We start from the raw sequence: 16,000 nt of genomic DNA, 5'->3' as shown, positions 1-16,000 counted from the left end.
ATGTTCAAAAGGAATAGAAAAAAAATATATTTTTATTTAAAGTGTCAAAATAAAAAACAATACACATTTTGAGAGATGAATAGAGTATTAAAGTAGCCCAATCACAACTTAGGCATCAAATTTAAAAGTTAATCCTAACAAGGTCGCCCAACAAGAAGGTCACCCCACAAGAAGATAATTAGATGTTTGGTAGAATTTTGTTTTCAAAAAAGTGGGAATATTATAGGCCAATGTATCAATCATCTATGGTCCATCCATGTGAAACAATCCAATTAAAATTCTATATATTATAATTAGAAGCTTCAAGAAGTAGAGAGCAAACCCTAACAGGTTTCCAAGGCAGATTCGTTTCTTCAGTAAAATAGCATGCCATATATAATCGAGGGCACACTTCCCCAACTCAGCTTTCACTTTGCCTCTCCACTTATTTTATTTTATTTTTATTTGACTGGAAAAACCAAAATTTTGACCGGTCAATTGATTTGACTGATGCTGATTGCCCATTATGACCCTGGTCCCACATTGTCTTACATGTGGTACATGTGAGCCCGCTGCAAATTATTTTTTCCACCAAAAATAGGGTTTCTTCATTAATCAGTATTTTATCACCAATCTAATTACAAACCTCATCCAAATCCTTATTTTTACATATTTTCAAATCGTTTGTTTTCTTTCTCCTCCTCTTTTTGTCCCATTTCAAAATGTAGGCGTACATCTTTGTTTTTCTTCAATGATAATAGCTTTATCGACCAATAATGTATGTTTTAGAAACATATCATATATTCTTTCCGTGCCACGAATCTTGAGTCACTTTCATTTTTCGATCGTCCTACAAATTATGAGTCATTTTTTTATATGGCAAAAAAAATTCTATTTATTCACATTTTTCACTTTTTCATCTACCACACTTAATACACTAAATGCTACTCCCTCCGTCCGCCAAAAGTAGACCATTTTTACTATATTGGGCGTCCGCAAAGAGTAGACCACTTTCCTTTTATGGAAATGGTCCCACCACCCACTTTAATCTTTTATCCTTACAAACACTCTTTATTTACAAAAAACCCACCCCAAATTCAATCTCAACCACACATCTCATAAAGTGGTGAGACCCTTTCTCCACTACATCAAAATCATCACCAATTTTATTAAATCTCGTGCCCAACCAAAGTGGTCTATTTTTGGCGGACGGAGGGAGTATTATCTTAATTTCCGTGTAAAAAAGAATTGTCTCAAAATTTGCAGAACAGGTGGAGTATATATATATATATGGACTAACTTCAAACTACTTAAAAAGATCATTAAAAAAATAGAAACTGCACTTTCCAAGCACAACATCACCAATGTAGCAATAATTTTGCGGTTTGAAAATAAGGAGGGAGGCAATTTCATGGGATCCGAAGAGAGAATGTTAGTAGAGTGGGATCAATGATTGTTTGTTTATTATGATCGTATGTGGCAGTGACAGGTGATGACAATGTTAGAATATTTGTTGGGTGGCATTGATTTTCCCACCATTCCAAGAATCTTGGTTCCTTCAAATTTAATGGTAATATTGGGAAACACACAAAAATAATTAATAATTTTATAGTATAATGTATATTTGTTCTGACTGGCTAAGTGTTAGCTAGATCCCTGCTTCTCTTCTTTTTATTTTGATTGGCTGATTATGTATTCCCAGTGGACTGCATGTGTTGCTTATTTGCTATCTTAATGGATAAGGAAAATTTTCACCCAATCATTCATTACTTGAACATTACTACTTTGTAGTCATATCACATATGTATGTTACATGCATGTGATGTCACAATTTAGTTTGTGTCAAGTTAATTAAAATGAGTGATTCGTGTCAACTTGATTGTAACAATAACGTATATGTTGTTGAATGACTCATCATTTTCTTTAACTTGAACATTACTCTCTCCGTCGTCCTCAAATTACTAATTAGTTTTAGTCGTATTCATCTCTGACTCATCTCAACTATTTCAAATTATTTTTCTATATGAAAAAATTAAAAAAATAAATAAATAAAAGGATGTTAATAATTAAATCTTACAATTAACTGGATTGGGCCTAGGATTGTAAACGAATCGAATCGAAGCGAATATCACTGTATTTGATTTCTATTCATGAAATTATTCAAGATTCAAATCAATATTTTAATACCTTTCGAATAATAAATCTGATTCGTATTCGATTCGAATTAATATTCGAACTATTCGTATTTGATTCGAATATTCGATTCAATGCAAAATTTTATAAAAAAAAAATATCTAAAATAATATTCTAAACAATGTAAGATTCTATATTAAACCTAGAGACATGAAAGTGAAAGAAAGGTGGGCGCTTACTCTTGAATTTAGGGCTTAGAGATATTAAGATTTACCTATTTAATCATAACGTTTAGGTTGGTTATTGTTATACATTTCTTTCATTAATTATCTCTATTCAATTATAATTAGATTAGATAGTTATAAATAAAATATTGTATATATATATATATATATTATAAATATTTAATCGAATCGAATACTTACGAATATCGAATCGAATATCAAAATTTTCAATTTGTATTTGGTAACTAATCGAATCAAAAATATTATTTGTATTTGGATTCGATTCGTAAATTTTCGAATACGAATATCAAAATTCGAACACGAATACCGAATCGAACAAAATTATTTGATTCGTATACAACCCTAATTGGGCCTATTTATTATGTCATTTTTGTCTCTCACATCCAATCACTTATTCATTTTATTATCAACACACTTAGAGCACCCGCATCGCGGGTACTCGAGGAGCTCCTCGAGGAGATGGAGGGCGTCGAGGAGGGCGATACGGCGTGGAGCTCCTCGAGTTATCGAGTATCCTCGAATGGGCGGAGGAGATGGCGCGTGCAATGCACGCGCCCAATTTAAAAGAAAAAAGGAAAAATTCGAAAATTCGAATTATATTCGAATTTTGACTGCAGCTCCTCGGTTTCCGCACCTTTGACCGACCATTTTCATTATTTTTTTATTTTTTTTTCTCCTTCTTCTCTTCTTTAAAACACCCCACCTTCTTCCTTCTTCTCTTCACACCTCTTCTCCTTCTTCCTTCTTCTCTTCACACCTCTTCTTCTCCTACAATTTTCTCCGTCATAGATCCACACAACCCTTTCTACGATCCAAATTAGTGCCCCGATCTCTCCTCCGATTATCATCATGATATGGGAGGAATCAACTTGGAGGAGGGCTCGCCCGAGGAGGAACCGGTCAGTGCTCAGCAGAGTGTCTCCCCACCAAAGAAAGGCGGCCGGAGGAAGGAAATGGCCACCAAAATCAAACACGACAAGGCCGCTAGGTACCGTCATACGTATGCTCCCGAGCATACGGATCTCATCGTCCAAATTTGGGCGGAGGAGACCAACGACTCGATCCGTGGGACGGATCAGAAGGGAGAGGCATATTGGGGCCGGATCCGCGAACGTGTGAACCCCATCCTCGGCGTCGACCTTAAGATCAAGCAACTTCAAGGCCACTGGTCCCGGGTGAGCGCGGATGTGCGTCTTTGGGAAGCTGTTTGGGTGAAGACGCGCAACAATTGGCCGTCCGGTCATTCGGATGATATGATTCGTGAAAAGGCCCAAACCCTCTTCAAGGCTCGAAGCCCACACAGGGCCGCCTTCAATTTCTGGAACGCGTGGAGAGTTCTCCGGAACAATTCCAAGTTCAAGTCGATGTACCTCCTTGGAGACGTGCATGCCTCCAAGAGGACAAAGACTACGGAAGAGGGCGGCTTCACCACCTCGACGTCGGGCGAGGAGATCTCTTCTGCCCGGCCCATTGGCAACAAGGCGGCGAAGGCGGCGGCGAAAGGGAAAGGGAAGGCAGCAGCGTCGCATACGAGCTCGGATCCTCCACCAGAAATAGTAGAGAGGTTGGACAGGAACGACGAGCAGATGAGGGCATTCACCGCCCAGTACCAGCGGAGGAACGATATCCGGGAGAGGGAGCTCGATATGCAGCTCCTGAACACGGATACGACGCACATGACGGACGCACAACGTGCATTGCACGCGTCCATGGTCGCCGACGTGCTCAGGCGTCGTGGTCTATCCTAGGCTATCAAGGAATGTGATTTTAATGATGTTTTAGGTTTTTTAAATTTTTATGTATTTTTTTTAGGTGTTTTTTAATTTTTATGTATTTTTTTAATGTTTTAAGTAATTTTAAATTTATGTTTAATCCAGTATTTAACTATTACAAAAATATGCTATTTAAATAATGCAATAAAATTTAAATGAAAAACATAAAATCAAAACTAATATTATCAAGTAGGCTATCAAGGAACCCCAATGCAGCACTACCTACTCAATAACACAAACACTATCAAGTAGGCTGGTCTTGGAAAGCATCCACAGAGGGCACTTACTCGACTAAGTCCGCCTATGACATCATGATGTCAAGTAAAAACGAGACAGAGCCGCGTCCAGACAATTCTTTCCTTATCACAAAAATCTGGAATGCGCAGGCTCCTCATAAAGCAACCGTGACAGCCTGGAGATTAGTGAGGAACAGACTTGCAACGTGTGACAATTTGAGAAAGAAAAGGATTCTTATGGGTGTTGATGAAACAAGATGTAAGTTCTGCAATCTTCAAGAAGAGTCGGCAAATCATTTATTCTTGCTATGTCCTATTATCGGCGAGGTTTGGGACGAAATTCAACGTTGGCTGGGGCTGATTACAGTTCGCCCTTGCTCGGTGGCGGGACATCTTGAGGCTTTCGCGAACTTGGGAAGAGGTAAAAAGATTGGAAAATTCTTAGAGGCAACTTGGATTTGTACTATCTGGACGCTGTGGAAATGGAGAAACAACTGCAAATTCGAAGGCGTGGATTGGGATTCTAGAAAATTCATCAATGAAGTTAAGGTTAGACTTTGGTGTTGGAACAAAATATTTGGGATCATTGGGGTGGATACCATTGTTACCGAATGGATATCTAATGAGTTACTTTCACGTTTTTTGTAAGCTTTGGTACCTCTGGTACCCTTAATGAAATTCACCTTTACTTGATCAAAAAAAAAAAAAGGCTATCAAGGAACCCCCAATGCGGATGCTCTTAAAGCTCCGAGTGATGTTAAATAACCATATTGTAGCCACCTACAAATTAGTTAAATAGGAATAATTTTGATTTATTTAACTAATTTTTATTGTATTATCCACATTATAGTTATTTTTCTATAACATTTTTTATTTTTATTTTTGAAAATGAAATTAAAAATTTAAAAGGTACAATATAGACAATAAAATAAAATAATTAAATCCTAATTTTATTTAACAAATAAATTAAAATTTTCCCTATTAAAGTACTCCCTCCATCCCATTTGTATTGGCCCCTTACTTTTGGACACGGAGATTAAGAAAACCTTTATTTATGAGTTAAGTAGTTGGAGTGCTTTACTTTTACCCACTTAAAAGTCTTTATTTTTGTTATTTTAAGAAATGGGCCAATACAATTGGGACAACCCAAAATGGCAAGGGGTTAATACAAATGAGACGGATGAAGTAGTTTGTAGGTGACCACAATGTGACTGCATAGATTTATTGTATGATACTAAACACTAGTTTCTTAACTTTCGTGCACAAAAAAAGTGCTTCAAGTTAGTTGGGATGGAGGGAATACTAGCTTGTACTCATATCACATATGTATGTCACATGCATGTGATGTCACAATTTAGTTTTGAGTAAAATTGATTAAAATTGAGTGAGTCATTTCAAATTGATAAGAATAGCATATTTGTTGTTGAATGACTCATCATTTGCTCTCACGTAAGTGTGTGAGTTCGTCGAAAATTTACGAATATATGAGCCTAAAACTCAACCTAATATTTTCTTTTTATATATAATCTTTGCAAGAACTGTATTGTTGAATATGTTGTTGACATATTCTTCATTTACACTCATGTGATCGTGTGTGACTTCGTCATTAGATTAAGAATGAGCACAAGATCGATAGGAAAAAATCGAATATGATTTTCTTTTTAAATATAGAATAAATAATTCAAAATTGGTTGTCGATTCGATCCCTGTGGCTGCTGTTGCTTAGCTTCAAAATCCCTTTTCCTCGCATTCACTAAGACAACCTTTTTATTTGAAATGAGAAGGTAAAGAAAAAGGGAAATATATAGTAAAAGAGTACATTCCATAAATGGTGAAAAAGGGCTTTCTATGTTTTTGTGAAGTAAAAATAAGATTGGCGATGGATCGAATAGCATGTTGATTTCTGTGTGGAGAGGAGATTCATTTATATCTGCTTTTTAGGTGCATGTGACAAGATTTGACATATGCAAATATCAATGTTTATGTACATAGCCCTATAGAATCTTGATCAGCTTTCTATTACAAAATTCAAAAGTAACAATTCCTTCATTAGTATATTAGCATAAAGTTTCATGCATATGCTTTGAATTAATTATAACAACTAGCTAGGAGTATTTAATCTGTTACCAGATTCATGATTTGTTAACTAATTACTCGCTGTTTATGTTTTTATTACTCTCTTTTCTATTTTCAGAAAGACGTGCATCCAAGCTAATATATATACATAAGCGATAGTACATATTGTATAGCATTGATTATAATTATTTAATCAAAAATTGAAGTATATAACTCAGTTACTATACATTTTATTAATCAATTAATTATGACTTCTCGTCACTAAAATATATTTCGACAAGCTTATGGAATGGAAGCCCTTAGAGTTAACTTTGATTTAAATTTACATATAAAAATAAGGTAACTTTCCATTCACCCGTCACATATTTTCTTTAAAATGTCATTATTTGCGAAAACTCTGTGACGTGTACAAAAATAGGTAGTGATTTGTCACGTGTCAGAAAAATGGAGCAACCTTTGGTTGGAAACAATTCATACGAATGAACATAAAGTAGAATCATTGAAATCATTAAACTACGTTTATTAACATATCACAGTTTAGACATAATATGAATGATGACGACGACATCAATACAACAATCATATATATATATATATATATATATATATATATATATATATATATATATATATATATATATATGTTTTCTTATATATACAAGTTCGATATCCGTTTCTCTAAGCATGTATATACTCCCTTTGTCCCACGAATCTTGACACGTATTCTTTTTTGAGTCGTTCCACGAATTCTGACACATTTTTAAAAAAGTACTCCCACCGTCCGCCAAAAGTAGACTACTTTAGTTGGGCACGGGATTTAATAAAATTGGTGATGGTTTTGATGTAGTGGAGAAAGAGTCCCACCACTTTATTAGATGTGTGGTTGAGATTGAATTTGGGGTGATTTTTTTTGTAAATAAAGAGTGTTTGTAAGGATAAAAGATTAAAGTGGGTGGTGGGACCATTTCCATAAAAGGAAAGTGGTATACTTTTTGCGGACGCCCAATATAGTAAAAATGGTCTATTTTTGGCGGACGGAGGGAGTAATTATTATCTTCTCTCTATTACTTTATCACTTTTATTACATTCTATCTCCTACTTTATCATTTTTATACTTTAATTATTAACTACACACTTAAAACACTAATCTACAACTCCTTAATTCTCGTGCCGAAATCAAACGTGTCAAGATTCGTGGGACGAATGAAGTACTTCACAACACCTGTACAAACCTACTGATTTCATTCACCATAAATTTTACAGAATATCCTTTGTTTTTTTTATTATTATTTAAATACATATAAAGGTAAATTAGAGCATCAGCAATGGGGGCTCGGAAAAAGGCTCGAGCCCCCCTTGCTCTGTGCCCTCGGCCGTTGCCGCACCCCGGGTGCGCGAGCCTGCCTCCCCTCTCCGCATCGGGCTCAAACTGGAAATGGTTGGGCGCGTCTCCAGCACCGCCCAATCAGAAAATTCGCCACAATTAAAAAAAAAATCAGATTTTTAATGTTGGAATTGTACAGTTGGAGCCATAACTAGTAGATTTAATTTTTTTATCTAAATTAATGTAATTTTTCATTTTTTTTATTTTATGTAATGTTTGATTTTTAATTTAATGAAATTTGAGTTGTTGAATTTAATGTTAATTTTAATTAAAAACAACAATAAAATAAAATAAAAAATGAAAATATAAATTAGAGAGCCAAGGGGTGAACTCTCTTATTGTGGAGAGTGGGCTCTTAAATAGTGGGAACCATATTTAAGAGCTCATCTTGCTCTCCATTGTGGATACTCTTATATACATATAGGAGATGATTATATATATAAACCTCTCTCTCCTCCCTAATAGTAGTTATGAACTATTGCTTATATATATACATTAATATTTTTTATAATACTTATTTTTATTTATTTTTTATTTTTTTGATTTGGGGGAGTTTGGGAGGGGGAGCAGTGGGGTTTGAACTGGCGATTTCACTGTTCACACACAGGAGATCGCACCGCTTGGTGTCCCCATGAGGACATAATATTTATTTTTACGATAATCATAGAGTATGTAAACTTCAATGATGCAGATTAGTTTTCAATTATAATAAAACTTTTTATTAGATAAATTATTAAACTATCCTTACAAAATTATTAATAAGGACCGACACTATAATAATAATAATAGCCTAGTTTTCAATTCTTTCTTTTGAACCGCTATTTGTCATTTGTCAAGATTCCTTTTTATATTTTTTGGTACGCCCTCCGTCCCATGAAGCATGACCAAATTCCTTTCGGCACGGGTTTTAAAAAATTGATATTTTGTGTGTTAAGTGTGGTAGGTGTAAAAGTGAAAAGGTGAATAAAAAGTTTTTTTATTGCCATATAAGGTAATTGGTCAAGTTTCGTGGGACAAATCAAAAAGAAAATTTGGTTATTTTTCATGGGACGGAGGGAGTATTAAACTATTCCCAAGATAAAATGTGTGCTTACTTTGGTTGTAAATTTTTTCATTCGAAAATGATGCATAAGAAAAGATGAAAAAATATTATTATTTTTTCTTTTTTTTTATCACATGTCTACTAAAAATGAAAAGATGAGAAAATGTTGAAAAATATTTTTACACCCTATCTTAGGATAATATTATTCAATATTGGAGTGAAAAGGGGCTGTCCAAGAAAATATTCCACTATGTCCAAAGAAAATTTTCCATTATAATAAACATGTGAAAATAGTATGAAAATATACTTTTTCTCTCTTTTTCCATCAAAGTAGACGGACCCTAAGTATTAAAAAATAAACTATCTACTAATACTTATGTCGTTTCCAAAATAAAATAAACTATTTCGATAGGATTTTTTTCAAACTTATAAAACTAAAGAATTAATATAGCTTCAAGTGTTGCCTTTTAGCTTCAAATTTGTGAGGCGGATATTTTTGAGGTGACGAAATACATAACGGACGGAAGTGATAATTTGAGATGAATTTCCCAAATAAGGTAATAGAGAGAAAGAGGAAACATAAGAATAGAAAAGAGAGAATTATGTTTGAGATGATTAAGAAAAGTAGAACGAAGCGCAGTAGCAGAGTCTGCGGTGCGCGCGCCGAGTAGGAATTGAAATAAAAAGCCCGAAGCGCGCTGCATGTAGGTCGGGCCGGGCCCAGTGGGGACCACGGGAGGGCGTTAACCATAGTTGCCTTCCCACGCCGCCGGGACCCACCTGACACACACCTCAATTCCGAATTGAAATGCCGCTCTCTCTCTCTCTCTCTCTACCCAAGGTAGACTGCTTTTTTCGTTTCTCTCTTGCGTGCCAACTCCCACATACATATTACTTACACACATCCCCAGCACAATCTCGTAATCATTACACTCACTCTCTCTCTCTCTCTCTCTCTCTATAACGACACCCCACTTTGTCCTCCCTCTCTCACTCTCAATATATATATGTGTGTGGGTTGCTCCAGCTTCTGGTATTAGCCCCAGTTTCTCTCTCATCTTCCTCTTCAACAATCACTTCGAATTTTTGTGAACCTTTGATTAGCAGAAGAAAGACACAAGTTTTACTGTTGCATGGTGGGGATGGATTCTTCAAGCGCACAGCACCATCATCAGGTGCGGTTAATTTTGTGTCATCTATATTCATTTTCTTTCAAAGATTCAGCTGAAAAATCAATTTGCTTTCTTCAATCACTTTACTCATTTGTGAAATGTGTATGTGTTGATCTTTTTTCCTATTCCAATATTGGGAGTTTTCTTTTTGGGTCCGTGACTTGTGATATAAATTTATTTCTTTCTTCAACGCAAGTGAACTTCCACAGTTGATGCAAAAGTCTCTTCTTGATTTGAAAGTGCCAGATTTTCGGGGTCGTAAAATCTAATTTCCCATAGTACAAATTAAAGCTGAATTTTTTATGCAAAAAAACATATTCTTGGAAATTTACTCCCAATCTGAATGCTTTGGGTTCTCACCTCTACACCCCGAATTCAAACTATTCAAACCACTAATGCCTTACAATTTAAAAATTAGAAATATTCATGAATATTAGAAGTGGAATACATGTGTTTTAATTTATTGATTGACATACAACTGCGATCCAGCAACAAATTAAAATGATATATATACTCCAATATATGTATATTTGTTGTTTGGTGATGAAATAATTAATGTTGGAAATGAAATTTCAGGAAATGGGATTAGAAACGCTAGAAAGCATGCTGGGTTGCAACAAATCACAGCAAGATCAAAACAAGAAGCCAAGGCCAGCTGATATGCAGGCTCTAAAATGCCCTAGATGCGACTCGGCCAACACCAAATTCTGCTACTACAACAACTACAGCCTCTCCCAGCCCAGATACTTCTGCAAATCCTGCCGAAGATACTGGACCAAAGGCGGCACCCTCCGCAACGTCCCCGTCGGCGGCGGCTGCCGCAAGAACAAGAGATCCTCCTCTTCCTCCTCCTCCTCCTCCTCTTCCAAGAGAAGCCACGACCCTCCCCCCCTCCCCTCCCCGATTCCCTCCATGCCTCCTCTCTCCTACAATTCCAACGATCTCAACCTAGCCATTGCCAGGCTTCAGAAGCAGAATTCCGCCCATCTAGGGTTAGATGATCACGATTTCTCCATGTGGGCCCAGCATCACGGTGACGTTCTTCCCTCTTCTTCTCACGGCCTCTTTGATGCCATGAGAAGTGGGTTTCTTGAGAATCAGAGCGCTGCAAATAATGGGATGCACAATTTGTATTATGGGAATGTGGAGGTTGATCAGAATGTGGGGATGGCGACGAGTGGGGCCCGCGAGATGGGAATGCCGTCCTACGACGAATACGGCGGCGGCACGGCAGCGACCGCGGTGAAGCAGGAATTGTGTGGCGGGAGGGACGGCGATGGCAGGATTTTGTGGGGTTTCCCCTGGCAGAATATGAGCACCGGAGATGGCAATGGATCGGATTTCGATTCCACCAGACTGAACTGGAACGGAATCGGCTCGTCCAATTGGCAGGGACTTCTCAACAGCCCTCTCACGTAGAGGGTCCCCGGAAAAAATTGCAATTATTTGTGACTGTGATCACTAATAATTGTAATTATTTAGATCAAGAAATTGACATGGATTATAGTGTTTCCTAGAGAGGGTTGGGGGAAAAGGGGAAAAGAAAAGATGTAATGTTGATATAGTTTTGCTTCTCTAGTATTTTAACTTAAGAGAAAAGCTTAATTTATTGATGTGGATTTTGTCTGTAGTAAGAGGGATTTGATTCACTTGAATCATGTTCTGGGGTTTTTTTCTTTTTCTTGGCTGTCTACATTTATTTGTTTGATGACAAACTAATGAAATTTCATTTCTTGTTTTTTTATTTATTGTGGTCATTTAATTTCCTGAAGTACTATGTAAACAGTTGTAGTAATGCAGACTGTTTTGTTTGCCTATTTTGAGAAAATAGATCTTGAAAATGATGCAATATAGGTTGAGTTCAGCATGTCTGAACACTTTGAAACTCTGGACAAAAGATCTTGAAATTGGCAGTGTTTGGTTGCAAGAAAATGGTAAACAATTGTTTTCAAGAGATTATGTAATGATGGTTTATTGTTTAGAGGTAGATCTTAGAGGATTATTAAATGGGAATGGAATGTTGATTGTTGATTAGGGATTAATTAAATGATAATTGTCGTTTACTAGTCCCAATGTCATAGAAATTCAGCAAATTTAGGGGTAGAGATTTCCGCGATTTGGACAGACCAAATCCAACTGCAGATTTGGGCGTGAAACAAAAAGTCTATGGAATAATGTTGTCAGTAAGGACTTGGGAAACATATTCCTTCAGAAAAAAAAAAAAAGACTTGGGAAACATATCGTATGTCGACAGATTATTTATTTGTTTTTATATATTCTGATGCTAATTTCTCAAACAAATAAAACAACTCTACTGCGCCGAATATGAAAGCTAGCACATACTTAATCGACTATTTGGGTGGTTTAAGGCATCCTTAAAATATATGATAAGCACTTGATTTTAATTGGTAGGGATTGTCAATAATATCTAGCTATATTGAAGTTGATAATTAAGAACAATATAACTTACATTATTAACAATATGGTATGACCAATGAAGCTTAGCTCAAGTGGCAAAATTGAGGCACTTCAAGACTAAGGATCAGAAAGGTTTTGGTTCAATCTCGTCTGCAGTGGAACAAGGAGTTGAGGGAGAGAGAAGAGGAGGCAGCCAGACAACTAACTGATGTTATTTCGTCTTTTGTTCCGGTTGCAGGAATTAAAGATAGCTGGATTTGGGAAGCTGCCAAGGATGGAAGATACTCCATTAAATCAGCGTACGAAGTGATTAAAAATCAGCGGAGTGACAGAGGTGCCCTCCGGCTTGACCTGGAAACTCTGGCGTCGATTTGGGATACGCCTACCCCACAGAAAGCAATTGTTACTGGGTGGAGACTGCTGCGCAATCGCCTCCCAACGTGTGACAACCTGAGGAAGAGGAAGATCAACTTGGGTGAGGAAGATCTCCGATGTTGCTTATGCCAAGATCACGAGGAGGACGCAAATCATCTGTTCATCTCATGCCCGAAAACCCAAGAGCTCTGGGACGAGATACAAAGGTGGACTGGGATCAGCACGGCTCGCCCCTCTGCGGCAGCTGCACATTGGTTAAGCTTCAGCGAGTGCGGACAAAATAAGAAAGGTAGGAAGCTACTCAATGCAATATGGTTGAGCTGTTGTTGGCTTCTTTGGAAGAGAAGAAATGAGATTAGGTTCGAAGGAAAAACGTGGGAGGTTTACAACTTACTTGTGGAAATCAAAGTTAGAGGGTGAGGAAGATCTCCGGTGTTGCTTATGCCAAGATCACGAGGAGGACGCAAATCATCTGTTCATCTCATGCCCGAAAACCCAAGAGCTCTGGGACGAGATACAAAGGTGGACTGGGATCAGCACAGCTCGCCCCTCCGCGGCAACTGCACATTGGTTAAGCGTCAGCGAGTGCGGACAAAATAAGAAAGGTAGGAAGCTACTCAATGCAATATGGTTGAGCTGTTGTTGGCTTCTTTGGAAGAGAAGAAATGAGATTAGGTTCGAAGGAAAAACGTGGGAGGTTTACAACTTACTTGTGGAAATCAAGGTTAGAGTGTGGAGTTGGAATAGAATCTTTGGTTTAGTTGATAAAGTTTTGGATTTTGCACAGTGGTGCTCTAACGGGCTAATACCACGAGTGCTGTAAGTTTTGTTGGGTACCACTGGTGCCTTTTCTTTTAATCTACTTCAGTTTTGCCTGATAAAAAAAAAGTTTTTCTACTTTTGTGTGGATAGTAGTCTCGCCTACGTGCGATTATTTTCCCACCTTTGTACAGTATAGAGGTCCCACCTGCATACGAGTATCTTATTTGATTATATTTAGATATCTCTGATAATTCTAATTCAAACAAAAAAAAAAAACAATGTGTGTGTGTGATATGGAGCAATATTTTTATACAATATATTGATATTTAATGACAATAATATAATTAAATATTAATGAATTGTCAAAACAATATGATAACCTGTACAGTTAATATATACAATATGACTATTTAGTGCATAAGTATGTGTTAATAATTATGTAGTGGAGAGCACTAGTTAATAATTGTGTAGTGGAGTTTGGTTGCAAGAAAATGGTAAACAATTGTACTAATACTTAGACAAATCCGTCTTTTGTATACGAAGTTTGACAATTTAATATCTCAACTTGCTATTATTTGACAATTGACATTTTTAAGTGTCTTTTACAAGATATAGATCCAGGGAGAGGTTCAAATAAGAACCACTAAATAAAATTAGAACAGAGAACCATTTTAAACCATTCGATCATCAAGATCTACGGTGGATGCATCATCTTGGTGGATGAATGCAGATCCTGGGTTCGAATCCTGAAGGGAGCAAAAAATTTATTATTTTCGGATGCATTAAATTTAATAGCGAATGCATTAATTTATATAGTAGATGCATTGATTTTAATGGTTCTTATGTTCTCACGATAAGTGTGGTTCTCACTATAACCGCACCCTATAGATCCATGCCTAATTTTCTTTAAAAAGTTATATATTTGTCGGTATCCGAAGTTTATCATACATATTAATAAACACATTTTTTTTTCTTCTAGAAATTGATATATAAACATTTTTTACGGGAATATAAAAGCTATGATAAATTGAACATTTTCGTTGAAAAAATAGCTGTTAAAAATAGAAAACTTAAATGGGATCATCAAAGATCTTTTGTTACAAATGAATATTAATACATATATAATCAAGTTCATCATTATTTTATACAAATTCACAAAAGTAATTTTGAGATATCAAAAGAATTTAACGGTATAAATAATACTGAAAAACAATAAAAAGTTAGAAACTACCAAACTATAATCTCTTTTTGAATAAAAATATAATTAGGTAGATAAAATTACATTAATGGAGTAATATTCTCTAAATTTAGTTAATTATTTTATAGCATGTGAAGAAAAATGTCAAATAAGTCCCAGCACAATAAATAACTTTACGCTCTAAATATGTAAAACTTCATAACTTATTAAGACACCAAAAATGTAATAATCCCGATATAACAAGAACTATATATAATAACCATTTTTTTTTTTTGAGAGAAATATATATAATAACCATTGAGATACAATAAGCTAATTTTTTTCGCAGACAAATACGTCTCTCCACAACTTCTTTTTCTTCTTGTGCTAATTTACTACTTTTATCACAAATTTATTGTCATCTTTATCTATATAGATATTTTGAAACCTTCGATTTGAGGACGTCCAAATATGACATAAATCACTACAAACTAAGAGACAAGGGTTTTGAAGGGATTTTGCTTCAGCTGTATTTTTCTACAATTTGAGGCTATACTCAATACTACTACCATTTATTATGTATTAATGTTCTTTTAATTTTTTCTACAACAAGAATGAAGTGTTTGGGCTCGTCCACTGCAGACTTGGGAGAATAATATATGCTTTAATTTCATGATAAATTACTAAGACAACCCAAATGTGACTAATATTAATTTTTGATGTTCCACATCCAATTATTTGAGACATGATTGACCTCCACCAAACTTAACCAAATATAAATATTTCGATTGGAGTTCATTGCCATCAAGGACTCCACTGCTTCGCCAATATGGACTAAAAGAATCCAAATTAGTTAGATTTAAACTAACATTACATGAGACAATCAGGAAGAAATAGGTCATAATTTCAATTTTATATCTGAAATCTCGATCACTAAATCTGCAACTTATATACGTCTCAAAAAAAAAAAATCTGCAACTCATAACTTGAAAGAAGCCAGCAACAGTTTATCGAGAAACATGTAATATATTATAATGGGGCGTTTACTTTTGCAGAGTATAGAGAAACATGTATATTATAGGGAGACATTTACTTTGCAGGATTGATAAGATATGCGTGATTGGGTACTTTTATCCTTAAGAGTAGGATTTTTTCAATCTCACTCTTTCAATAAGATATAAATCAAGCAAAAGTAGGTTAAATAATAGAAATAATCAAGGGCCTTTAGA

General features: G+C 35.7%; 2 protein-coding genes across 2 annotated transcripts; both read left to right on the top strand.

Moving 5' to 3' along the window:
- Nucleotides 1-9,706: 9,706 nt before the first annotated feature.
- Nucleotides 9,707-11,783, top strand: LOC131000702 (dof zinc finger protein DOF2.1-like). Its single transcript, XM_057926736.1, has 2 exons — nucleotides 9,707-10,042; nucleotides 10,616-11,783. The coding sequence occupies exons 1-2, from the start codon at nucleotides 10,001-10,003 to the stop codon at nucleotides 11,456-11,458; spliced, it is 885 nt and encodes a 294-aa protein (XP_057782719.1). The 5' UTR covers nucleotides 9,707-10,000; the 3' UTR covers nucleotides 11,459-11,783.
- A 750-nt stretch (nucleotides 11,784-12,533) lies between these two features.
- Nucleotides 12,534-13,252, top strand: LOC130998028 (uncharacterized). Its single transcript, XM_057923465.1, has 2 exons — nucleotides 12,534-12,563; nucleotides 12,614-13,252. Exons 1-2 carry the CDS (start codon nucleotides 12,534-12,536, stop codon nucleotides 13,250-13,252), a joined length of 669 nt encoding a protein of 222 aa, XP_057779448.1.
- Nucleotides 13,253-16,000: the final 2,748 nt, after the last annotated feature.

Source organism: Salvia miltiorrhiza, chromosome 8 (assembly GCF_028751815.1).
Source record: "Salvia miltiorrhiza cultivar Shanhuang (shh) chromosome 8, IMPLAD_Smil_shh, whole genome shotgun sequence".
In the NCBI taxonomy this organism is placed as follows: domain Eukaryota; kingdom Viridiplantae; phylum Streptophyta; class Magnoliopsida; order Lamiales; family Lamiaceae; genus Salvia; species Salvia miltiorrhiza.
Note: the sequence above shows the minus strand (reverse complement) of the source record. Positions and strands in the feature narration are given on the sequence as shown.